Genomic DNA, 26,601 nt, shown 5'->3' with positions numbered 1-26,601 from the left:
AGGCCAGGCGTGCTGCAGTCCATGGGGTCACAAAGAATCGGACACGACTGAGTGACTGAACTGAACTCAACTTTCCAAAGCTACTAAAATAGCTACAGAATTCAGAGAATGCAAGCAAACCAATAGCTAAAAATGTCCAATACATATTTCTTTAAAAATATATAGTTTCAGCTTACTTGCACCCTGAAAGGTGACCTATAGGTTGCCTAGCAACTCCAGACTAACTCTGGCTTGTCTAAATCCATGAAGTAAGTAAATGTTAATCACTCAGTTGTATCTGACCATCTGTGATCCCATGGACTGTAGCCCATCAGGCTCCTCTGTCCATGGAATTCTCCAGGCAAGAATTCTGGAGTGGATTGCCATTCCCGTCTCCAGGAGATCTTCCAGACCCAGGGATCGAACCCAGGTCTCCTACATTGCAGGCAGATTCTTTACCATCTGAGCTACAGGGAAGAACAAGAAGAAATCCGTGAACTCCTTTGCAATTCAGTGCCTGAACCATACCTTCTCCAATGAGGTCTGAATCCCTCCCAGGTCTATTCTTCCTTGGCTACTATCCCTCGGCCCTTGGGTACCACGCTGAGTTACTTATATGTTATTTTATTGTGGTTAACACTCCTTTACATCAAGTTTCCCTTGTGTAATCTTTTGGACCTAAAGAGGTATCTCTTTTTTTGGACCTAGAAAGCTACAATCTCTCTAAACCTTTCAAAATAAGTATCATTATCTCCATTTTACTGAAGAGAAAATCTGAAGCTTGAATTACAAATGCTCATTGTGATTAGGAACCACAGCCAAAGTCTCAAAATTGGTAAACGAAGGAGCTGGGTTTCCAAGCCTGTTTTGTCTGTTTCATCTTTGGCCAATGTATTGGCCAAAAATATGGCCAATACAAAATATTGGCCTACCAAAATATTCAGCCACTGTGCATCCATGCATCCCATATGTTCCAGCCCATACTGAGCTTCATCTCTTCTCCCTGTAACTTCTCTCGGAAATCCTGTTTCCTAAAATTAAACCACACCCCAAATCTCTTCATTGAATTTGCCTTCTATCTCTTTACCAAAAATCTGAAACTTCCCTAGGGACAACACTCTCAGATGGGCTTATTCATAAACTCTTTCAAGAGTTTTCACTCTCAATTCTAAATTTTCCGCAACCCAGTCTCTTCTTGTTCTCTTCAACTTCTAATCCTACCATGCTGTTGTCTGGCCTAATCAAACCCTTTTGTCTTCCCATTTTTTCCTATCATCCCACTAGTATCTTGATGTAGCCTGGATAGCATCATCAACTCCTATCCTTCCTTTGCGTTTGTGATTTGGGGGACTTGGTGCATCCTTCCAGTCTTTGTACATGACTCCTGCTCACTTGCTCTCCCAGTGCCCCAGGATCTCTCCTCAAACCCTGTTCCTTACTACTTTTCAAAACATGGTCAACAAACATCCTATAACATGCTGTGGAGTGGGAAGGTCAAACATTATTCTTCCTCTACAAGTTATATTCATTCTGTCATCAACACCACAATCACCAGTACTTTCTTACTGAGTCCAAAGCAGCTTCACTGATATTCAGTTAGATTGAATCTGTATCACCTTCATGGGAACCATCACTTTTTTTATTGAGGACTGTTAATTAATGTCGATTCAACAATTCTGATGCTAAAGAGGCCTAATATTTGTCAGAAGGGAGCCTAATGGCTTTAAATTTCCTGTGGGTTCAAAGCAAGAATTTGACAATATTTCGCCATGGCACCGTTTCCTTGAATAACCTGTCCTTCGTTCCACTAGGTGATCTAGACTTTCAAATTCAAAGCTAAATTTGGAATGGGAAAGACTGGGATGGCTCTATGAACTGTGGGATGTCAGGATGATGACAAGGATAAAATAAATGCCAGGAACTCCTGCCTCCTTTTTGTTTGTTCTCTAGTTAGTAGAAAGAGTGAAACCAAAACTTGCAGGTGATTCTTTAAAGGTGAAAGCTTACTTCTCTGACTCAGGCCTCACTGCAGTGTTACCTGCCTTTCTTGGTATGATAGATGCTGTGTGGCCAGTACAATTCCTAAGATTCTGTGGAGCAATTTTCCTGTGCCTCCTAGAGGGTGCTGGGGACTCTCAGGGGCCACACCCATGGGTAAAAGGCTCTGGCACTGGTAAGAAGAACCAGCACCCATTATGATATCCATCTCTTTCCATACCTGTTGATATCCCCTTGAATAAAGTACTCTATTAACACCATCATTACTCAATTCAGATATGGACAAATATTTATTTTGAAAGCTCTACCCTGGGAGAATATCAATGGAGGTATCCTTGAGGAGCAGTGGTTGTTTGCAATCAGGGCCTCTTTTTTGGTATCTTGAAGGGATATTATTTTTCTATAGTTTCGCTGATAAGCTTCTTGGTGACAGATCCTACTTATCGAACTCACTAAATCCACGTAAGGATGAAGTATACACAAATACCAACCTTTTCAATTGTATCGCGAGCTATCCCTTTCCAGAGAGCAGAATGGCTACTGTCTGTAAGTGGAAATGGTCTCAGTTGTTTGCTTGATAATTGAGGTGTCAGGAAAAAGAAGTCAACTATAACAAGAAGAAGGACAATGTTTATGTAAAGCAAGCAGTGTATCAAGCACTGTTTTGAGAATGCTACCTACACTGACTTCTCACAACAATCCTACAAAGTGATGGTTTGCTGCAAAGTATGCGCTCTGACCCACTACAATTTCTTTTGGGTGACATTTTACCTGTATACTGAGAGACCCCCTCAAAGTATCTCTTCACCATAGCAGGGGCACATCATGGAAATACTGGATGGACAATCACCAACCCTTGAATCCCATTCTAAAAGTCACCTTTCCTTTACCCCGAAACTTTGTTTCTTTAGATCTGTTGATGCTCTTTATTGAGATAAAATAAAGTTCACTAATCTGGGTCCTATGACCCATCTTGTCCCATCTACCTAGAGTTGATTTAATAGGTCCAATCCTCATGAATTCAGTGACTCAACATTTGCTTTGAGTAAATGCTTTGATTTGTCAGACTCTTTGCTGGGCCCTGGGGAAACAGGAAAGAATTAGACATGGATCTTTCCTCAGCAAGATGTCCATAGTTTAGTCTCTTGATGTTTGAAGAGAGCCCACTGGAGTCATCACATCCCACCCAGGTACTTACTTTCACATACCATCTCCCCTAACAGTCAGTGATTCTTGCCTATCTATAGGGTTCTGGTAGGGAATGGGGTAGAAGGACCACAGAACCTATGGTTTCAGGTCTGGTCGTAGCCTTCTGTGTTCCAGTGACCTCATTCAGTGGTCCTGCCCCAGCCTGTTAGCTTGAGGAAAGCTCTCTTTACATCTTTGTTTCTGAGGCTATAGATAATGGGGTTGAGAAAGGCAGAGATGACGTTGTAGAACAGGGCAAGTTTCTTGTCCCGCTCTGGGGAGGCATTGGCCCCAGGGTTCATGTACATAAACATGGCAGGTCCACAGAACACGGTGACCACAGTGATGTGGGAGGCACAGGTGGAGAAGGCCTTGAGCCAACCTTGGGCCGAGCGAACTCTCAATATGGTGGCAAAGATGCGGATGTAAGAAGCCAGAATGAAGGAAAGGGGTACCAGAAGAAGGATGAAACCTAGGATGAAATCTACTTGGTCATTGAGGGATGTATCTGCACAGGCCAGCTTCAGAATAGCAGGAACCTCACAGAAGAAGTGGTTGATCTCATTGGGGCCACAGTAGGGCAGGCGCATAGTGAAGACCGTGTAAACTAGAGAGCAGCTCACCCCCCACAGTCCACAAAAGACCACCATTGCCCCACACAGCCATGGGCTCATGATAACCTTGTACCTGAGTGGGTAGCAGATGGCCACATATCTATCATAGGCCATGACAGAGAACAGCCAGCCCTCAGTGATGCCCAACACCAGAAAGATGTACATCTGGGCCACACACCCAACATAAGAGATAGTTTTCTTCTGACAGACCAGATGAACCAACATCTGGGGCACAGGGGTGGTGACATAGCTCATATCCAGCATGGAGAGGACACTGAGGAAAAAATACATGGGTGTATGGAGGCGGGAGTCCAGGTGGATTAAGGTGACAATGAGCCCATTGCCCACAAGAGTAGAGACATAGAGGAAGAGGAAGATGTTGAAGAGGATTGTATTAATTTGGGAATCCTTGAAGAAGCCCAGAAGGATGAACTCAGACACGGAGCTCTGGTTCTCCCAGAGGAAATCCTGCATTCTCCTACAGCTGCAGAAAGAGAAATGAACCAACTATTGTCCCAGCTTAGGATGCATATCAATCACCATGATTGTTCAGTTGTTGGCAAGGTCGATGATTTTATTTAGATACTCAGATCAGATCAGATCAGTTGCTCAGTCGTGTCCAACTCTTTGCGATCTCATGAATCACAGCATGCCAGGCCTCCCTGTCCCTCACCAACTCCCGGAGTTCACTGAGACTCACATCCATCGAGTCAGTGATGCCATCCAGCCATCTCATCCTCTGTTGTCCCCTTCTCACTCGGGATTAATATCAGGTCATTGACTGAGGTCTGTCTAGGATGAGGTTAAATTAGGGAAGGGCAGGGAAAACTTTATGAGATTTTCATTCTCTCAAGTGTGAATCTTTCATCAGAACTTCCAGTTTCTCATTGTGTTTCCTCTATTAGTCCTAGCAAGGCCATCTGCTCTCTTGTGCTTCAGGAGCCACAACCACACAGCACATTGCTTGAGGTTCTTCTGCCTTAGTCTTCAGTGTAGAGTGTGATGATGAAGATTTGAAGTTTCCTTCTCCCTCCTGTCAAAAAACAAATCACTCAAAACTCTTTCCATTGGTGCTTTAAACTTCAAATCACTACATATATACAGGCAGGGCAAGTCAGAAATATGGGCAAGATTATATGACTCCAGAATATGAAAATTTTTTTGAAAATTTTATCCAGGTCTGTGTTTCTTGAATCTTTGGTGTCTCTGGAAGCTTCCTCATATCTGATTTTATTTCAGATGGAGTTGCTCACCACTGGGCCTCTTCCTGGCCTTATTCACAACAGAAAAAAAGTCTTCCTGCTTGACCCTCAAACTATAATTGAGGCAGAATAATAGCTGTCTTTTTGGCTGAAGTCAGCTTTGGCATCTCTGATTCTTTCAGCTTGATGGGAATACCTTCCTAGTGGTAATCTATACTTTGGGGTCTCTTTCTCTCCTAGAGTCAAGACTTATGACAGTCAGGGAACTCCAAAGTTTAGTTTATATCTCAAAAGTTAGAGCTGATTCTTCATTTTTGGCATCATAGGAAGTGGTTCTAGTGGAGGAACATGGGATTTGGAATCAGAAGATTGACATTCAAGTCTTGGTACTTCAACTGTGGCCAGTTCAAGTAATTTAGTCTCCTTTAACCTCATTTCCTTCTCTGTAAAATCTACATAATATCTACCAGAAACAGGAACAGAACCTGTGAGAAGTAATATATGATATGCATGGCGCACACAGCACTGTAGCTAGCACAAAGTGGAAGCTCAGTGATGTTCATTCCAGTCAAATTATCTTCCTGGTGTTGTATATCAAATGGTAAACAAAACTGAAAGAGACCAGAACAAACATGGTATACTCCTAATCCTGAAGAAGCTCACAGTGTTTTGGGGGAAATAGAAGAATAAAGATACAAATCACATTCCAATGTATTTAGCACTCTGATGGAAATATGGGCTGGCAGTCAATGCTGTGTTAAGCACTAGGGATACAGAAATAAAAAATTTCTACCCTCAAAGAACACACATAGGAAGGAGACAGATAAACAATGAATGGTACTCAAGTGATAAGTGCTATGACAAGAGTAAGTATAGAGGGTCATGGGGATCCATTAAAGAAGCACCTGAACTAGCCTTTGAAAGCTAAACTTCTCCAAAAACAGGGCCCATGATGTGAATCTTAAAAGATGAATAGGAATTAGCTAAGCAAAGAAGAGTAGGAAGTTGGAAAACTAGGAAGAGTTTTGCAAGCAAATGGAGTAGTAGTTACAAAGGATCAAACGAGAGAGAGTTTTGTACAACCAGGGGACACGTGTGATAAGGTCTGAGGGCAGGCTGGTTTGCAAACAATAGGAAGAAAAAGGTATTGGGTACCTTGGTAATGAGCATAGACTCGATCATTTAGGCCATGGCAAGCATCAGGTGAGTCTTAAGCAGAGAAATAATTCATTAAGGCTTCAGTTCAGTTCAGTTGCTCAGTCACGTCTGACTCTTTGCAACCCCATGAATCACAGCACGCCAGGGCTCCCTGTCCATCACCAACTCCTGGAGTTCACTCAAACACATGTCCATCGAGTCGGTGATGCCATCCAGCCATCTCATCCTCTGTCATCCCCTTCTTCTCCTGTCCCCAATCCCTCCAAGCATCAGGGTATTTTCCAATGAGTCAACTCTTCACATGAGGTGGCCAAAGTATTGGAGTTTCAGCTTTAGCATCAGTCCTTCCAAAGAACACCCAGAACTGATCTCCTTTAAAATGGACTAGTTGGATCTCCTTGCAGTGCAAGGGACTCCACTCTCCTCTTTCACTTTCATCAAGAGGCTTTTTAGTTCCTCTTCACTTTCTACCACAAGGGTGATGTCACCTGCATATCTGAGGTTATTGATATTTCTCCTGGCAGTCTTGATTTCAGCTTGTGCTTCTTCCAGCCCAGCGTTTCTCATGCTGTACTCTGCATGAGTACATAAGCAGGGTAACAATATACAGCCTTGACGTACTCCTTTTCCTATTTGGAACCAGTCTGTTGTTCCATGTCTAGTTCTAACTGTTGTTTCCTGACCTGCATACAGTTTTCTCAAGAGGCAGGTCAGGTGGTCTGGTATTCCCATCTCTTTCAGAATTTCCCACAGTTTATTGTGATCCACACAGTCAAAGGCTTTGGCATAGTCAATAAAGCAGACCTAGATGTTTTTCTGGAGCTCTCTTGCTTTTTTGATGATCCCGTGGATGTTGGCAATTTGATCTCTGGTTCCTCTGCCTTTTCTGAAACCAGCTTGAACATTTGGAAGTTCATGGTTCATGTATTGCTGAAGCCTGGCTGGAGAATTTTGAGCATTACTTTACTAGCATGTGAGATGAGTACAATTGTGCAGTAGTTTGAGCATTCTTTGGCATTGTCTTTCTTTGGGATTGGAATGAAAACTGACCTTTTCCAGTCCTGTGGCCACTGCTGAGTTTTCCAAATTTGTTGGCATGTTGAGTGTAGCACTTTCACAGCATCATCTTTCAGGATTTGAAATAGCTCAACTGGAATTCCATCACCTCCACTAGCTTTGTTCATAGTGATGCTTCCTAAGGCCCACTTGACTTCACATTCCAGGATGTCTGGCTGTAGGTGAGTGATCACACCATCATGACTATCTATCTGGGTCATGAAGCTCTTTTTTGTACAGTTCTTCTGTGTATTCTTGCCACCTCTTCTTAATATCTTCTTCTTCTGTTAGGTCCATATCATTTCTGTCCTTTATCGAGCCCATCTTTGCATGAAATGTTCTCTTGGTATCTCTAATTTTCTTGAAGAGATCTCCAGTCTTTCCCATTTTGTTGTTTTACTCTATTTCTTTGCATTGATCACTGAGGAAGGCTTTCTTATCTCTTCTTGATATTCTTTGGAACTCTGCATTCAGATGTTTATATCTTTCTTTTTCTCCTTTGCTTTTTGCTTCTCTTCTTTTCACAGCTATTTGTAAGGCCTCCCCAGACAGCCGTTTTGCTTTTTTGCATTTCTTTTCCATGGGGATGGTCTTGATCCCTGTTTCCTGTACAATGTACTCCTGTCTCCTGTACCCTGTCTCCACAGTTCATCAGGCACTCTATCTATCAGATCTAGTCCCTTAAATCTATTTCTCACTTCCACTGTATAATCATAAGGGATTTGATTTAGGTCATACCTGAATGGTCTAGTGGTTTCCCCTACTTTCTTCAATTTCAGTCTGAATTTGGCAATAAGGAGTTCATGATCTGAGCCACAGTCAGCTCCTGGTCTTTTTTTGCTGACTGTATAGAGCTTCTCCATCTTTGGCTGCAAAGAATATAATCAATCTGATTTTGGTGTTGACCATCTGGTGATGTCCATGTGTAGAGTCTTCTCTTGTGTCGGAAGAGGGTGTTTGCTATGACCAGTGTGTTTTCTGAGAAAAACTCTGTTAGCTTTTGCTTTGCTTCATTCTGTATTCCAAGGCCAAATTTGCTTGTTACCCCAGGTGTTTCCTGACTTCCTACTTAGATTTTAGAAATATCACTATTTGGGTGGAAGTTAGGAAAAGACATTGGAGAAAGACCAGCTGAGAGGTATGAAGGAAAGACAGGAGAACGGTAACATTCCAGACAACAAAGAAGAGAAGAGAGATTAGAGAGAGAGGTGGAGAAGACTTGGTAACCGAGCGGTACAGAAGATGAGGAAGAGGGAGGAAACAAGCATGAGTTTGAGGTTTCAGACCTGGGAAGCTAAGTTGACAGTAATACCATTACAGGACAGGTGGAGGTGAAAGATCGAGTGATGAGGTGGGGAGAAAATGGTCAGAAAGTCATTATTAATTCTATTGTAGACATGCAGAGTTTGAAACATCGAGCGTCCTGGAGGATCTGATCATCAAAGAGTTAGACAGATTGCCTTGCAGCTCAGGAAAGAGATCTAAGCAGAAAATCAAACTTTAGAAGGTAATTAAGGCACAGAATGGATGAGAACTCTCAGGGATATCTCAGAGAGAGTACAGAGGCTCCAAAGACACAGCCTGGGAGGAGGAACACTGGAGAGATCAGCAGGAGAAGAGATGGGCTTGAACAAGAGCATCCAGGGAGGCAGGAGAGCTTGACAGTGTAAGCTCAGGGAACTACCATCTCCAAGAGCGTATATGATGCTAAATGCTATAGAGAGAGCAAGAGGAATTAAAACTTTTCAAAAAATACAATAATGCTAGACTTATTAGTTGCTTGGATGTGGGAAATTTCTGTGGAGTGATGAAGGCAGAAATCAGTGGGTTATGAGGAGCGAACTTGGCTATAAAGAGAAGGACTGAGATGAGGAGATATCTAAGATTGGGACATAAGGTGAGGGGAGTGCTTTGTTTCCTTTGTCATTTTCTTAAGGTAAAAGTTCAGAATGTGTATTACACTGGAGGAAGTCCGAAAGAAGGGAAAGAGGTGCTAGTGCATGGTCTCTGAGGAAGCAGACAGCAACAAAACTAAGAACACAAGTCTTGAGAGGCAGTTTCAATAGAGCATAAACAAAGGGGAAGATGTATGAATGAGGAGGATACAGATCATTTAACTGTGTGTGTGTGTATGCATTCAGTCATGTCTGACATCTAACTGTAACCACCAGAAAATTCAAGATACATTCCCATGGACCAGTCTCACAGGTTCTTTCTTCACATCTTGTGTAGATGGTGAGGAAGAAGATCTGATCATGTCAGTGCAAATCAGATTTCAAGTCTCAACTGGATAGAACAAGAAGCGTATGCCAACAACAACAAAAAATGCTATAGCACCAATGTAAAATTCCCTGCCCCTCTGCTCACAAAGCCAGCCATACCTAGCCAGCTCAGCTGAGAAATAACTGAAGACTGAAAGGGGATCAATGCAAGGATGTTCCTAAAACATCATTGTAAAGTGACAAAACTGAGAAAAGATGCTGTGAGATCACAGGAGGTATCATGGAATTGTGTCTGTAGAAGCCAGACCACCTTCTGGGGCCACGTTTTAAGGGGACGATAGGTAAGTTGAAAGAGGTTATAAAGAAACGTCTGGAAACAACATGATGTGAGGAAGAGTTGAGGCAAGTGGGGGTGTTTGCCACATGGAATGAAAGGGTAGGAGAATTCTGGAAGCTGAGGGCCTACTCTCTGAAAGGCTTTCATGTGGAAGATGGATGAGACTTGTTCCAGGTCCTAAAAAGTGCACTTGCAAATTCTACTAGGGAGGTAAATTCCAGCAAAATATAACTAACTTATATTAGTGAGGGCAGATCACGGATAGGATCAACTGACCTGGGAGATAGTGAACTTGCTGACCCCATAAGAGGATCAAGCAAAGTGTCATTGGGACTAGTGCAGCTGGTCAGGTGGGAAGGTCTCTGGTTCACTCTCTCTAGGTCATCCTTCTGTGCGCTTCTTCTTTCAGCTTCATCTGGACCTGATGCCTGGACCACTGTAGTAGTCTCTCAGTAAGCATCCCACTCATAGTCTTATGGTGCAAAACTGAGGAATGTGCAGCGGGATAGAAGGACCAGGAGCAAGTGAACGGGGAGCTCAAGCCCACTATGAGCCTTCTTCCCATCCATCCCAAGGCCTGGCCTAAGGCTGTACCAGAAAAGAGTGCTAGGATACCAATATCCTGTTTAGAAGCAGTTACATCTCTCCCCTTCCCAAATAAGAACTTCACAGCTCTTCCCACTTCTAATGTCCCCTTCCAGGTTCTAACTTCTATTAACTTGTCATCAATACCTTGATCTATCCTTACCAGTGTCTTGACTTGTATCCTCAGTGGGCTTCAGAGGAGAGTCAAATGCCTCAGCTCCATACAACAGCCTTCACTTTCTTCTATTTTTCTCTCCCTCAGCTGAGGAGCTCACTCGGAAAACAAGTAAAGAAGGAAAGAAAATGACCAAGAGACAGATAGACCACTGTACACAGAGAAGTCAGCGAACAGAGGAGGACAGAGTTCAGGGAGCAGGCCTGGGTGGCCTGATAAGGATGGAAAGGAGGTGGAAGCAGGCAGGCACACAGTCAGACATATGGGGAACACAGGGCTGCCCAGGAGTGGGTGAGCACGGTTCAGTTCCCTGCCTCAGGCCCTTCTCCTTACCTGGTGCTGGTCTCAGGGTGGGATGCATTGGGGGCCTGCTGGGTCCTCCTTTAGTATTCTGCTCCTGATCCTCAGGGAGAACAGATCAGATGTTTTAATGAGCCTTTGTGGGATTCTCCAGGCCCCATAGCAGCCTTCCCAAGCCCCAAGCTCACTTTTCACCCTCCCAGTGTAGCACTCAAGACCAAACACTCAAGAGCCTGATCCTCCCATCCCAATGCCTCCTGTTCCTCTCAGGTGCTCCCTTCTCAGCTTCATAGTCTAAAGGGCCAGAAATATGAATATCAATTAGACCAAGTACTTGGATTGAGAAATGGCGGGGGGTTGGGAGGCCTGGGCAGGCAAGCCAGGGAGAGTTTCTATGCACCATAAAGAATGGGTTTGGAGGGCAGGAAAGGGCTACACTCTGCACTCATCCCCCATCACCCACTTGATTAACCAGACCTGGGATTCACCCTTGACTCCTCTGTCTACCTCACCATTTCCTAATGAGCTACCTATACCTACCTAGCTAATGAGTCTACCTCATAAAGACCTCTTATCTAATACCAACCTCTCATGTTCAGTAGCTGCTCTTTTATTCAACAGTTCAGCTTCTCATCTGTTCCTGCCTGAGTGAGTGCAGCAGCTGGTATCCTTCTCCTTCAATTTAGTTTCCACATGAGAGCCAGAGTGATCATTCCAGATGTAAATCTAATGTCATGGTTCTTTAATGGATGATGTCATGCCTTTTATCTCTATTACTGCAAAATCTACCCTCTTTAGGCTGTTTTGAAGGGTATGATAGTTCATGTTTTGTTAATTTATGTCTAAGCATTTGACTTTTATGAAGTTAAAAATAGTGTTCATGCATGCTCAGTTGCTCAGTTTTTTCTGACTCTTTGCAGCCCCCATGGACTGTAGCCCACCAGGCCCCTCTGTCCATAGGATTATCTCAGCAAGAATACTGGAGTGGGTTGCCATTTCCTTCTCCAGTGGATCTTGCTGATCCAGGGATCGAATCTGCATCTCCTGCGGTTCCTGCATTAGCAAGCAGATTCTTTACCACTGAACTGCCTGGGAAGTCCATCATAAATAATATTATGTATTTAATTCTAATTTCCAATTGTTCATTGCTAGTATATAGGAATAAAATTGATTTTTATGTTTTCATCCTGAATCCTGTAACATTACTAAATTAATTAATTATAGGAGTTTTAATGTAGAATCCTTGATTTTTTACATAGACAATTAGGTTATTTGAAAATAGATGAAATTTTACTTCTTCCTTTCCTGTATTCTCTTTCCTAGCCTTGTTGTACTGGCTAAAGTTTACCATGCTATTTTGAATAGGATTGTTGAGAGCAAGCATCCTTATTTTGGTACTGATTTTAGGAGTGAAAACATTTAATTGTTCATCATTTTGTGATGTTAGTTGGAGGTTTTTAATATAGATTTTTTTTTTTTTTGGTCAGAATAAGGAAATTTTCTTTTATTTCCAGTTCACTGAGATTTTTTTTTTTCAAATCATCAATGTGGGGAAAGGACATTCATAGTCATAAACATTTGAAATAGCTTTATGCAAATACATCTGAATGATGTATTAGTAGTTCTTGTTCTCAAAGGGGCTCAGGGACGAGATGAAAGTTAGAGCCTTTAAGATCTCCATGTGTTTCTGAGGCCAAAGTTGAGTGCTTAGTTGGTGGCACTGAGTTTGGGGAGTAGAAAAAATCTTTCATCCTAGATGAAAGTAGTTAGAAAGCTTCCTGAGAAGAGACCCATACGAGGCCCTGATGAACAAGTAAGGGGACAGTAGACGAGAGTGAGGAGAGGACACTCCAGGTGGGGTAGCCTATGCAAAGACCTGGGGAGTCAGGACTAGCCCAGAGTAAGGGATCATGTTGGGAGGTGGGGAAATTAGAGGGGCCTGCTGTGGGTTTCTACTGCCCTGAGAGCTCTGAAAAATAAGGTCCAGTCATTTCAGCAGATAATCCTCACATGCCCTTCCTTTTTAGTTATTTATTTATTGGCCGTGCCATGCAGCATGTAGGATCTCAATTCCCCAACCAGGAATCAAATCTGCACCCTGTGCTTTAGAGTCCTAACCCCTGGACTGCCAGGGAAGTCCTCTCACATATCCTTTCTAATGGCCCCAGGACAATTTTCTTAATAAGTCCTCAGGAAACACAGTCAGAATGTCTTGCTGACAATTTCATTCTTTTTTTCTCCAGAAAATCAAGGCTCCTCTTTCCCCTGGACTTCTCTTCTTAGAGGCTACGGCCTTCAGGCAGGAAACCCTGGGACTAGAGTAGGCTCTTCCCTTCTCACAATTCATCCATATCACTCTTAGGGCCCATGTTCCCTTAATGCTTGGGGATTGCTAAGAGCTCTTCAGGCTGTCAACTCCCCTAAATTTATCTTCTTGAGAAAGTTGCTAATAAGCAAAATGCACTCTTAGCATTTAGTACCCTCTCATTTTTCTCAACATCCAGATAATCCTTGGTTTACAAATAAAACTTGTTTCTAAGCGACTAAGTGCAATTAGAATATTTTGATAATTGAATCCTATTAGACTTGTAGAGAGTAGCTGATTTACAAGATTTATCTTGTATTGCTTTTTACAAAGCAATTAATATTTATCTGACCCCAGAGTGAGAGAAATTTAAATTTACTTTGATAGCACGAGATTAGTTCCTGGTTAATGTGGCAGCTGATGTGATTCAGTTCAGTTCAGTTCAGTTCAGTTGCTCAGTCATGTCCAACTCTTTGCCACCCCATGAACTGCAGCATGCCAGGCTTCCCTGTCCATCACCAACTCCCAGTGCTTGCTAAAACTCATGTCCATCAAGTCGGTGATGCCATCTAACCATCTCATCCCCTATCATTCCCTTCTCCACCTGCCCTCAATCTTTCTCAGCATCAGGGTCTTTTCCAGTGAGTCAGTTCTTTGCATCAGGTGGCCAAAGTATTGGAGCTTCAGCTTCAGCATCAGTCCTTCTAATGAATATTCAGGACTGATTTTCTTTAGGATCGACTGGTTGGAGCTCCTTGCAGTTCAAGGGACTCTCAAGAGTCTTCTCCAACACCACAGTTCAAAATCATCAATTCTTTAGTGCTCAGCTTTCTTTATAGTCCAACTCTCAGATTCATACATGACTACTGGAAAAACCATGGCTTTGACTAGATGGACCATTGTTGGCAACATAATGTCTCTGCTTTTCAATATGCTGTCTGGGTTGATCATAGCTTTACTTCCAAGGAGCAAGCATCTTTTAATTTCATGGCTGTAGTCACCATCTGCAGTGATTTTGGAGCCCCAAAACATAAAGTCTCTCACTGTTTCCATTGTTTCCCCATCTTTTTCCCATGAAGTGATGGGACCGGATGCCATGATCTTAGTTTCCTGAATGTTGAGCTTTAAGCCAACTTTTTCACTCTCCTCTTTCACTTTCATCAAGAGGCTCTTTAGTTCCTCTTCACTTTCTGCCATAAGGGTGGTGTCATCTGCATATCTGAGGTTATTGATATTTCTCCCAGCAATCTTGGTTCCAGCTTGTACTTCATCCAGTCCAGCATTTCTCATGATGTACTCTGCATATAAGTTAAATAAGCAGGGTGACAATATACAGCCTTGACTTACTCCTTTCCCAATTTGGAACCAGTCTGTTTTTCCATGTTTGGTTCTAACTGTTGATTCTTGACCTGCATACAGATTTCTCAGGAGGCAGTTAAGGTGGTCTGGTGTTCCCATCTCTTTAAGAATTTTCCACAGTTTGTTGTGATCCACACAGTCAAAGGCTTTGGTGTAATCAATAAAGCAGAAAGAAAGAAAGTGAATTCGCTCAGTCATGTCCGACTCTTTGCAACCCCATGGACTATAGCCTATCAGGCTCCTCCATCCATGGAATTTTCCAGGCCAGAGTACTGGAGTGGGTTGCCATTTCTTTCTCCAGAGGATCTTCTCGACCCAAGGGTCAAACCCGGGTCTCCCGCCTTGCAGGCAGATGCTTTACCACCTGAGCCACCAGGGAAGCCACTAATAAAGCAGAAGTAGATATTTTTCTGGAGTTCCCTTGTTTTCCAATGATCCAACGGATGTTAGCAATTTGATCTCTGTTTCCTTTGCCTTTTCTAAATCTAGCTTGAACATCTGGAATTTCATGGTTCAGGTACTCTTGAAGCCTGACTTGGAGAATTTTGAGCATTACTTTATTAGCGTGTGAGATGAGTGCAGTTGTGCAGTAGTTTGAACATTCTTCGGCATTGCCCTTCTTTGGGATTGGAATGAAAACTGATGTGATTGCATCCCACTAATTTTGATGTTTGTATGTGTGTGTGTGTGTGTGTGCTGAAGGTATGAAGGAGAAAGTGTTAGTTTTGCAGTTGTGTCTGACTCTTTGTGACACCATGGACTGTAGCATGCCAGGTTCCTCTGTCCATGGGATTCTCCAGGCAAGAATACTGGAGTGGGTTGCCATGCCCTTCTCCAGAGGATCTTCCAGACCCAGGGATCAAACCCAGGTCTCCTGCATTTCAGGCAGATTCTTTACTATCTGAGCTACCAAGGAAGCCTTTATATGCTTTCAGTTACCATCATTAGTAGCCAATCCATATATTCTGACCACATAATAAGCCTGATATTAACATTGTAGTTGACAAATACAAGCTACTGTTAATAAGGTAATAACTATTTTCTAAGGCATCTGGCTTTGAAGACAATGACTATCTAATGATAAAATTTATACAATTATTTAAGTTCTAAGGCCTATTTCTACTTGAACTTAAAATTAGTATTATAGTACAGTCATTATCTCCACATCAGACTCCATTTTATGGATAGGGGCCTGAGCTCCAGAGAGATTAGGTGGTTTTTCCAAGATCTCAACAAATTAAGTCAAGACTAAAGTTTGGGGCCCTTCCCCTTGTTCTCTAAGGTGGCAGAGGAAATTTAAGGGTAAGTCAGTTATGGAAACCAACATACTCTTTTTGTAAATAAAGGTCTGGATTGCTGAAAGCCATGGTGGGGTAGGTACAATGGAAATCAGACAGGGATCCATGAAAGTGAAGAAGAACTGCAGAAGTGGACAGACCAGGGATGGAGAAGGGCCAGGAAATCACTCAACAAACATTTATCGAGAAATTACTATTCCACTGCAAGATGCTACTTGCTTAGGCTATGAAACACTGCTGAGGAAGATCTAAATTAGCCAGCAGAGCTCTGACTTGATGGATCTGACCCTATAGCTTAATGACTTAGAATCATAATCCTAAATATTTTGAATTTTCCTCAATGGTATCCTATCTGTTATCTCAGCTGAGCCTCAAAAAGCTCTACTGAATCCTTGAGATATGGCATGATATACTAGAGAAGAGCCTGGACTCTGGAACTATACTACCTGGGGTCAAATCTCAATTGTGTTACTTTCCAGCTGGGTGGCCTTTGCAACTTGTTTAATCTTGTGCCTAAGTTTTTTTTGTTGTTGTTGCTGCTATTTTTAAACTTTATGAAGAAAATCATTATACATACCTCTGGAGTTGTTATAAGAATTAAAATAAAGTACATATAAAGTACTTAGACAGTGCTTGTCATGTAGAAAGTGATCAATAAAGGTAGTTATTATTTAGGCCCAAAGAATATTCTGGAACACACTGTACAGATATAAAAATTAAATCTCAGAGAAATGAGTTGGCGTTTTCAAAACAACAGAAAGTCAATGATGTGTTTCATCCCTGAACACAATTCTTTCTTTCCTAATGTTTCCAGTAGCCTAATAAAATGCAAAAGTGTTTTTTTGTAGATATCTTCCCTATCCTGGGCTCCTTCTTCAGTCCAGTGATTTCAGTGAACGTGTGGATGTCAGACAGAGACCAGAGGCACCGCAGACAGCCCTCATCCGTGGCTTACTGAGTTCCCGCACTCATTCCAACTAACTTGAAGAAAGCCCTCTTCACATCCTTGTTCCGGAGGCTGTAGATGATGGGGTTGAGGAAGGCAGAGATGACATTGTAGAACAGGGCCAGCTTCTTGTCATCCTCTGGGGAGGCCTCAGAGCCAGGCCTCATATACATGACCATGCATGGAATACAAAACATGGTGACCACAGTGATGTGTGAGGCACAGGTGGAGAAGGCCTTGATTCGCCCCTGGGTGGAGCCAATCTTTAGGATAGCAGTGAAGATGCGAACATATGAGGCTAGAATGAGGGACAATGGAATCAGGAGCAAGATAAAGCCCAAGATAAAGTCCACTTGGTCATTGAGTGATGTATCTGCACAAGCCAACTTCAAGACAGCAGGAATTTCACAAAAGAAGTGGTTGATTTCACTGGGGCCACAGTAGGGCAGATTCATTGCAAAGACTGTGTAGACGAGGGCACAGGTGAGACCGCAAAGGGCAGAGCTGACTGCCAGGAGTACACACAGGGTTTGGCTCATCTTGACCCTATAATGGAGTGGGTAGCATATGGCAACATATCTGTCATAGGCCATAGCTGCAAAAATCCAGGTCTCAGTGATGCCCAAGGTTAGGAAAATGTACATCTGGACCACACACCCAACATAAGAGATAGTTTTACTCTTGCTTACTAGATGGATCAACATCTGGGGCACTGTGGTGGTAGCATAGCTGAGATCCAGCAGAGAGAGGATGCTCAGGAAGAAGTACATGGGGGTGTGGAGGCGTGCGTCTACTCTGAGCAAAGTAACGATGAGACCATTGCCCAGGACTGTAAATAAGTAAAGGAAGAGGAAGAGGAAGAAAAGGATCCAGTTGGTTCTGGGATTTCTGGAGAAGCCCAGGAGGATAAACTCGGTTACAGAGCTTTGATTTTTCCAACCTTGGCTATGCGTGGCCTTCCTTCTGAGGAGAGAAGAGGACATATTCCTAAATACCCTGCAGTCTCAGTGAGAGAATGCTGTGTAAGATCCACAGCTGCAGGGACTGAAGGCATCGCAGAACTAAGCAAGCAATCAAACAAAGATCTCCTCCTCCACGCCAGGGAACATTCTATCCAAATTGGCTTCGCATTGCTCTAGGCACTTGATAGGGATTATAGAAATGATTTTGATCTGTCTAACTAGCTTTAATAAAGTTCCAAGGGCCCAATGGAAAAACTGTACATGGCATAAATCTTATTTTGAAGAACGCACACACGTACCCATCCCATAAATCAAAGGAAGGAGGCTAGGGAAATGTAAAATGTTTTACGGTAAACCAAAAAGTTGTAGAGCACTCTATAGTTCCTAAAGTCATTCTTTCAAATGTCAAGACAAGCAGGTGCTACCAAGGACAGTGTAAATGTGAAACAAACAAAAACCCTTGCTTTTTGGCTTTGTCTTCCTCTCTGATGCTGTATCTTTGAAAACCCACATACCATTAATTTTCAGAAAAAGGGGGAGTTTCAAGGAAGCTTTTTTTGGGAAAAGAAATCTTTCCTCTAGAACTTTTATTTCCCTCACCCCCACCATTCCAGCATTACCTGCAGTGGTTACAACTATAAAGATAAATTGACGTATAAAGACAGCCAGAGACTCAAGAATCGAAACCTAGATAACATGTTTGTGCTCCTGGCATTTCTCAAGAAAATGAAGCTTATTTACCTGGAAATTAGGTGCCTGTGTGTCTCGAAGCTTTTCTTGAAAACTAGTAAGGACTCCTCCACAGCCATGTTGCTCACAGGAGAGAGTTGAGTATTGGGTGGGAATGGATCTTCAGGTGATTTGAACTCCATCCTAGATCTCACGTTGAGGCCTAGACAGCAGAACACAATACTGACCGGTCCTTTTTTCTTAGTCCTTTTGCAACAGAATCATAACTGCTAGATACACACCTTTTCCAGACACCAAAGAAGGAAATCGTCTTTTATGAAATGGCATTCTATGAAAATGTTTTAATAAAGGTGATCTTATTTGATTATCACCACAACCCACTGAGGTCAGTATCACTACTTCCTTTTCATAAAATCGCCTGTCCAGTGTCGGACAGAGTAAATGACGGAGCCAGGACTCAAAGTCCAAGTCCCAAATGTGTCCCTCACACCAATTTCATGCAGGGTTTAGCAGGTTTCCCTGATGGCTCAGATGGTAAAGGATCCACTTGCAAATGTAGGAGACCTGGGTTTGATCCCTCGGTTAGGAAGATCCCCTGGAGAAGGGAAAGGCTATCCACTCCAGTATTCTTGCCTGGAAAATCCCATGGACAGAGGAGCCTGATGGGCTGTAGTCCATGGAGTCACAAAGAGTTGGACATGACTGAGTGACTAAGAACACACAAGCACAAAATAGACCCATTTTAGGTAACATTATGAGAGAAAGAGCTGACCTGTGTATCAACACTTATAGAGAGCAGAAAGTTCATATTGCAAAACATTGCAAATTATCAAGTGGTTTTCATAGAGAATCTCAAAACTTTGGATCAGAATTTCAACATTTAAAGCATTGCACTGGCATGACAAGGCTGGCTGATAGCTCTCAATTTGTGTTAAAATAACACTACATAAAGCTGTGGATGGGACTCAGGCTTGGATAAATGAGAAAAATGATATTAATACTCACATTAGAGGCTCTTTGCAGTAGTATAAGAGTTAGTGGATATGGTTCATGCTCTTCTCTCCTTTAAGAATTTACTCAATTGTCATCTTTGCAGGGAAGACTTGAATCTTTCCTGATCATTCTGTTTGAATCTGAAATATCCCATACTCGGTACATTTTCTGTTTTATCTATCTTCATAATAGTTAGCAACTTCTAATGTACAAAATAATTTTTTGAAATCATCAGTTTCCCTCACAAGAATTCAGGAATTTTTATCTTTTTGATTTATTGTATGTTACCAGATTCTAGAGCAGTGCCTAGCGTATAGTAGGTATTTTAAGTGCCGGATAAATGAAAGGGCTGAGTCCGAGCTGGCCCACCAAGGGCACCAGTTGCTGCTATTTGTACTTATGGGAGCTATCCTTGTTGCTGAACTTTGCTTCCTAGTGAGCTAGCAAGGGAGTTGACCTCATTCTGAGGCTTTCCTTTGGATTTACATAGCTATCAACAGATTTCTTTCCTGGTGGCTCAGTGGTAAAGAATCCAGCTGCAATGCAAGAGACAAAGGAGGCACAGGTTTGATCCCTGGGTTGGGAAAATCCCCTGCAGAAGGAAATGGCAACCCATTGCAGTATTCTTGCCTGAGAAATCACACGGACAGAGGAGCTTGGAGGGCTACAGTCTATAGGGCTGCAAAAGAATCAGACATGACTTAGAGACTAAACAACACCAGATTTCTGAACACGGACTGGTCCAGACCATTTACATACATTATCCATGGTCATCCCACAAAGTCAATACCTACTATTAGCTGCATTTTACAACTAAGGAAACTGGTATTCATCAGAGTTAAGCAAAAAAACCAAGAGCCACCCAGAGAACTGTTTTTAACTCTTGAACCTGCAATTTAAAAGGAAAAAAACACAAACTAGAGCTTCTCTATACAGAGAAAAGAGCTTATCAGTAAGGAATCCATGAAACCTTGTTATTTATGGAAGAATGGAAGAGACTGAGAAAGCTTAGCTGGGAGACTTATGAGGAACTTAAGAGAGCTCACTAAATATTCTGAAGGTTGTCATGCAGAAAAAGGTAGAAATGTGTACTGTATGTTCCTGGAGGGAAGAAAATTAGAAATGTGTGGCAAAAGTTGTAAAAGGGGAAATTTTAAGCTCAGTTACAAAAAAAAGGCAAGAAACTTCTAGTGAGTAATACTACTCAATAATGAGTAGTATCTCCATTTTTAGTTTTCAAGCATAAGCTGTAAGGCCATGTCACTCAGGTGTGGTATCACTGCTTTGGATGTGAAATCATGATGTACTACATTAAAATTCAACTTTGCCATAAACATCCTAAGATTCTAAAGCTCAATGACACCAAGATTCAGAGAATCTATGATTTTAGGGGTGACTTCTCACTATGTACCCAACCTCATAACAGAGGCTAGTCAAAACAAAGTCATATGCTAATAATGAGAACCAAAGAAGATTGAAAGAAAGTGAGAATACAGTATTTATCAAGTGTAATGTAAAAATTCAAGAGATAATTTAAGTTCCTACTGTCTTATTTGTGCAGATATGGAGCTCCCTTGGGAGCTATGATTGGTATCCATGCAGGGCTGTTCTCCTGCCCCCCAGAAGGTCCCACATAGTCTCTTCCAGAAAGAAGAAAGGTTAAGAAAAATAGTAGACTACAAGCTGAAGGGAAAACACTATTATAAAACTTGCATTAAATCTTTGTTATTCTTTCTTGTTTAAAATTCTTTATTCTTGTGTCCTTTGAGAGAATGTTCTAAGAATCAAATTAGGAAAATACAATTTTAAAAGTTGTTAAGTAGCAACTATATTTAAATCACAGGAGGACTATACAACATCCAAGACAAAGTTGAGATGAGAAACATTTCAGAAGAATATTTTCACTGAAGGAGAACAGGAGTATCTTCCCTGATCTTTCCTGTTCTAGCCTTTCTTTCATCCAACCCAATCTACACACTGCCAGAGTGAGTTTCAAAAAAGACAGAGATGATCATGATATTTCCCTGTTTACAAACCCTAAAAAAAAAAAAAAAAAGCAACTCCCATTATTTATGAGCTAATGTCTAATTTCCTTAGCTTGGTTTTCAAAGCTCTTTGGAACTTGATTCTTATCTATCTAGTAGGTAACTTGATTACTTACCTACTCATCTTACTTACCTGGTAAGAACTTGATTCTTACCTACCTGGTAGGTAACTTTGGAACTTAATTCTTACCTAACCTGGTAAGTAACTTGATTACTTACCTACTCACCTTGTGTGCTTTATATGGCTTGCTATCTAGGAATGGAATGGTTTTTGCTTTTTAATATGGTTGAAAAAATATTCATTTATGTCTGTGGCTGTTTTGCCTTACAACAAGAGTTGAGAAACTCTAATAGAGATCATGTATGTCCCACAAAACTTAAAATATTTATGATCTGGTCCCCTACAAGAAAGGTCTGCTGACTCTAGCTGAAAGCAAACCAGCTCATTCATGACCCTCCAAATATTCCAGGTCCTTTCACAAATCTATTTCTCATGAGGCAGTATGTTCTAAGGAGAGAGTAGAGGCTCTGGGGTCAAATTTGGTTTGAGTTTCGCTTTGCCACTTACCAACAGCACAACCCAGAGAAAGCCATTAATCTCAAACCCTATTTCATCGTCTCTAAGACTGGGAGAATAACATATAACTTGAAGGTTTTTGTGATGATTAAATGATATTTTAAGTGTATGTAATACTATAGCAATGTGTCAGTTATTATTACTGCTAATGTTAAATCATCCTCCAGATGAAATGCCCTCCTCTGCTTTCATCTCTTTGTAAAAACCCTAATCATGGAAGTATTCTGTGATTCCCCTCATAACTTCTTCCTCTGGGCTCTGATAACACCTTTAATGTACTTTTATTATTCCCCATGCTCACACACACACACACAAGTTTGTGGAATTCCTTGAAGATGAAAAACCATATCTTACCTTTCTATCTCCAATTCTTAGCACAAGGTATGGGTCGTTGCTAATGAATGTCAAATTAATGACTTTAAGAAGTTATGCCAATGGCATAAGAGTGAGTTTGTTGCAAGACTGGACTCCCAGTCCAATGGTTTCCCCATCACTTTCTCTTTCAAAATTACTACCCAGATCTTCTTGGTGATGTCTACCTGGGTTATCCATGTCCAGAATAACTAAAATCCTCTTCTCAGCAAGTTGGTAACTGAAATAAAGTTTGAAAACAGAAAAAATGAAATCAAGAACACACAGGCAGTCCTTGTATTATCTTCTTCAAATGTGCTTCTCTTCCAGGCTTCGTCTGGGCAACTAGACATGTCATTAGATAGGGGATGAACCAGAGACAGAACCCATTTTCACTAAGCGCTCATTGTGGACCAATTAGTTTACACCCAGGATAAGAAAACGATTAAGAGTATGGCACCACAGTCCATGAGGTCCCAGAGTCGGACACGACTGAATAACTGGACACAGCACACATGGCACTAGAATCAGACTTGGGTCTGAGTACTGACTCCATCGCTCATTAGTAGAGTGACCTTGGGAGAGTTACCTCTTGTGTGTGTCTACATCCTCTCCTAGAAACCTGTGATGATGATAGTACTAATCTCAAAGGATTGTCCTGATGGTTAATTGAAACAGCACATGTAAAGTTGCTTAACACTATGCCTGCAGAGTATTGCTCTAAAGCCAGTAGTTACTATTATTATTACTATTTTATCCCACAACAAGTTTTTCTCAAAAATTATGAATTTTTAGAAAAAAGGAAATTGGGAAACAGGATAGCTTTTCTGATGTTGCACAGTATTAAAGGGCACAACCCAGATCTTTCTCCAAAGGCCACTCTTCACTGGGCTCTGCTGCTTCTGCACCATCTACAGGTGATGCTCTGTTAGGACTATTGCTGACAGCGATCTGGTGGGAGAACCCTTCCCAGGATTCTGGTTTTGTCTTTCATGCCCCTTACCTGTCTTTTCACTCTCACCTTATCCCAAGTCCAATACACACCCTTCCTCCACACCCATGTCCCACAACTGCCTTGGGTATAAGAGAATCCTGTTGTAGCTACTCTCCAGAAGTTGCCACATCTCAGCAGCTCCCTGGGAAATACCTAGCTGGTGTATTAATGAGGCCCATGGGTATTGGGGATCAGAGTCCCTAAGGATGCGGCCAAATAGATCCTGATGTCACCTTAGGAGGCTTCTAATCCTAAGGGATACCATTCCTCAGGGGAAGGTTCAGTAAGGAGGGAGTCATCAGACTAGAGATAGAAGGGCTGAACATGCCCCAAGGAATCCTAAGATTTGGGGGGAACTAGAACTACAGAAGCAGTGTGAAGTTTTGTCCCTTTACTCAGACCTCCATGTGGGGGCATGCTAGATGAGTACAGCTAAGCAGTTAATACCAGGACCCAAGTTTTAGCTGCTCTGCTGGTCTTTTCCCCCATCTTTTTGGTGTGAAGTGATGGGATTGGATGCCATGATCTTAGTTTTTTTAATATTTAGCTTTAAGCCAACTTTTTCACTCTCTTCTTTCACCCTCATCAAGAGGTTCTTTAGTTCCTCTTCACTTTCTACCATTAGAGTGGTGTCATCTGCAAATCTGAGGTTGTTAATATTTCTCCCAGCAATCTTGATTCCAGATTGTGATGCACCCAGGCTGGCATTTTGCACAATGTACTCTGCATATACATTGAACTGTGGAAAACTCTTGAGAGTCCCTTGGACAGCAAGGAGATCAAACCAGTCCATCTTAAAGGAAATCAACCCTGAATATTCATGGGAAGGACTGATGCTGTAGCTGAAACTCCAATACATTGACCATCTGATGCAAAGAACTGACTCATTGAAAAAGATCCTGATGCTGAGAAAGATTGGAGGCAGGAAGAGAAGGGGATGGCAGAGGGTGAGATGGCTGGATGGCATCATCGACTCAATGGACATGAATCTGAGCAAACTCTGGGAGATAGTGAAGGACAGGGAAGCCGGGCGTGATGCAGTCGATGGGGTCACAAAGAGTCGGACATGACTGAGCAACTAAACAACAACAAAGTTTCATTAACTAATAAATGTTCCCGAAAGCAAGGGTTTTATGACTCAACCTTGATAAATATTATGTTAAATAGAGTCAGTGTGTATTTTCCTTGTTTTTCATTGCTCATTTACCTATTTGCTTCCTATTTACTCATTCATCAAACATTAATTGATGCTTACTGGCATTGCATGTCAGGCTTAATGCTAGGTTCTGTGGATGCAGGCATAAATCATGCAAGTCTCAGTCTAGTAGGGGAGAGACACATACTTAGACAAGGATGTTATAAGGTGCCGCTGGGAACACATTCAAAACTCTGAAGGAGTGGCAAGGAAGTGGTCCAGGCTCTAAAGACAATCTCGGAATTCTCAAGACTCTCTACTATTGCATGAAGCATGAATAGAACAATGTTTCTAAGCCTATTTGGACAAGAAATCTTTTTGTCACAAAATGTTTCTCAGGACCAGAGTTTCAGGTAACATCCTTGAAAAGTGCTTGTCTAGAGAAAAAAATCTAATTTTTTCAACACAATGTTCCAGGCCCTATCTGTCACATCTACTCTCCCCTGCCTGGGCCTACATTCCAGCCACTCTGCCCATTCTCCAAAACCTCTGTGTCTCTAGGCTTTCAGCATCCTATTTCCTCTTCCAGAACACTTCAACCTCTGCTCCCTGCCCTTTAATCCAATTATCAAGCTTCTACTCATGCTTTGAAAACCCAGCAGAACTTTAACTCTGTCTTTAGAGCCTGGACCACCTCCTTGCCACTCTTTCAGAGTTTTGAATATGTTTCCAGCAGCACCTTATAACATCCTTGTCTTGGTATGTGTCTCTCCCCCATTAGATTGGGACTTGCATTATTTATGCCTGCATCCACAGAACCTAGCATTAAGCCTGACATGCAATTCCAGTAAGCATCAATTACTGTTTGATGAACGAATAAATGATGCCAACATCATGGCTCACCTTCTTTTCTCTGATAACAGATATTTTTCAAGTCATCTTTATTTCTTTCTGCTATAAAGACAATCTGTGCTGATTGTAGAAATTTTAGAAAGTAGAGAAAAATATGACCCAAAATAAAAATCACTTGGTATCTTACTACGCAGAGAGAGCCAATGTTAACATGTCAATGTATATCCTTTCAGGCTTTTAAAAATGAATGTATGCATTTTTATAAAAATTGGATTAACTTTATACATACAAATTTACATTTTGAATTTTTCTACCTAATGTTATATATACTTTTCACTGTAATTAAATAATGCTTTAAATATGATAGATAATATTAGTTGCATACTGTTTCATAAAGTTGATGTATCATATTTGCAGCTGTTTCCAGTCATTTTTTAAAATATTTATTCTACTATTTATTTTATTTTTTACTTCTTTGAGTCTTAGCTGTGGTATGCAGGATTTTCGTTATGGCATGTGGGACCTTTCATTGTGGAGCATGATTTCTCTCTAGTTGAGGCACGTGGGCTCTTTTGCCCCACAGCACATGGGATCTTGGGCTTCCCAGGTGGCGCTAGTGGTGAAGAATTTGCCTGCAGGAGACATGAGAGGCTGGGGTTCCATCCCTGAGTCGGGAAGATTCCCTTGAGGAGGGCACAGCAACCCACTCCAGTACTCTTGCCTGGAGAACCCTATAGACAGAAGAGCCTGGAGGGCTAATCTATGGGGTCACAAAGAGTCTGACACAACTGAAGCGACTTGGCATGCATGTGTGGAATCTTAGTTGGACCAGGGATCAAACCCATGTCCCCTATACTGGAAGGCAGATCCTTAACCACGGGAACACCAGGGAAGTCCTCCAATAGTTCTTTGATGAACATATTTGAACATAAAATTTGGTCTGTGTTTCTGATTTTGTTCTTAGTATTGCCAGGAAAAGCCAGTTCTGACTCCCTGTTGGAACTGTCACTTTGACTTGCTTTTCATTGCTTTTGTTATTATAATCATACATAATGGCCTGCCTCAGAATCTTGCCCCCTCACTCAGTTCACTCACTCAGTCAGAGTTCGACTCTGTGACTCCATGGACTGCAGCACGCTAGGCTTCCCTGTCCATCACCAGCTCCCAGAGTTTACTCAAACTCATGTCCATTGAGTCGGTGATGCCATCCAACCATCTCATCCTCTGTCGTCCCACTCTCCTCCTGCCTTCAATCTTTCCCAGCAAATGAGTCAGTTCTT

General features: G+C 41.9%; 2 protein-coding genes and 1 pseudogene across 2 annotated transcripts; 1 reads left to right on the top strand and 2 right to left on the bottom strand.

Annotated features, from left to right (window-relative positions):
• LOC133244718 (olfactory receptor 2D2-like) overlaps positions 1–26,601 on the top strand; it is a 136,977-nt pseudogene that overhangs the window by 84,978 nt on the left and 25,398 nt on the right.
• Positions 141–6,668, bottom strand: LOC133244717 (putative olfactory receptor 2B3). Its single transcript, XM_061412265.1, has one exon. The coding sequence runs from the start codon at positions 4,251–4,253 to the stop codon at positions 3,306–3,308; it is 948 nt and encodes a 315-aa protein (XP_061268249.1). The 5' UTR covers positions 4,254–6,668; the 3' UTR covers positions 141–3,305.
• On the bottom strand, positions 15,531–18,117 carry LOC133244716 (olfactory receptor 2A5-like). The gene has a single exon (XM_061412264.1). The coding sequence runs from the start codon at positions 17,703–17,705 to the stop codon at positions 16,728–16,730; it is 978 nt and encodes a 325-aa protein (XP_061268248.1). The 5' UTR covers positions 17,706–18,117; the 3' UTR covers positions 15,531–16,727.

Source organism: Bos javanicus, chromosome 3 (genome assembly GCF_032452875.1).
Source record: "Bos javanicus breed banteng chromosome 3, ARS-OSU_banteng_1.0, whole genome shotgun sequence".
Taxonomy (NCBI): domain Eukaryota; kingdom Metazoa; phylum Chordata; class Mammalia; order Artiodactyla; family Bovidae; genus Bos; species Bos javanicus.
The sequence above is the reverse complement of the archived record's forward strand: the minus strand, read 5'-3'. Positions and strand labels throughout refer to the sequence as shown.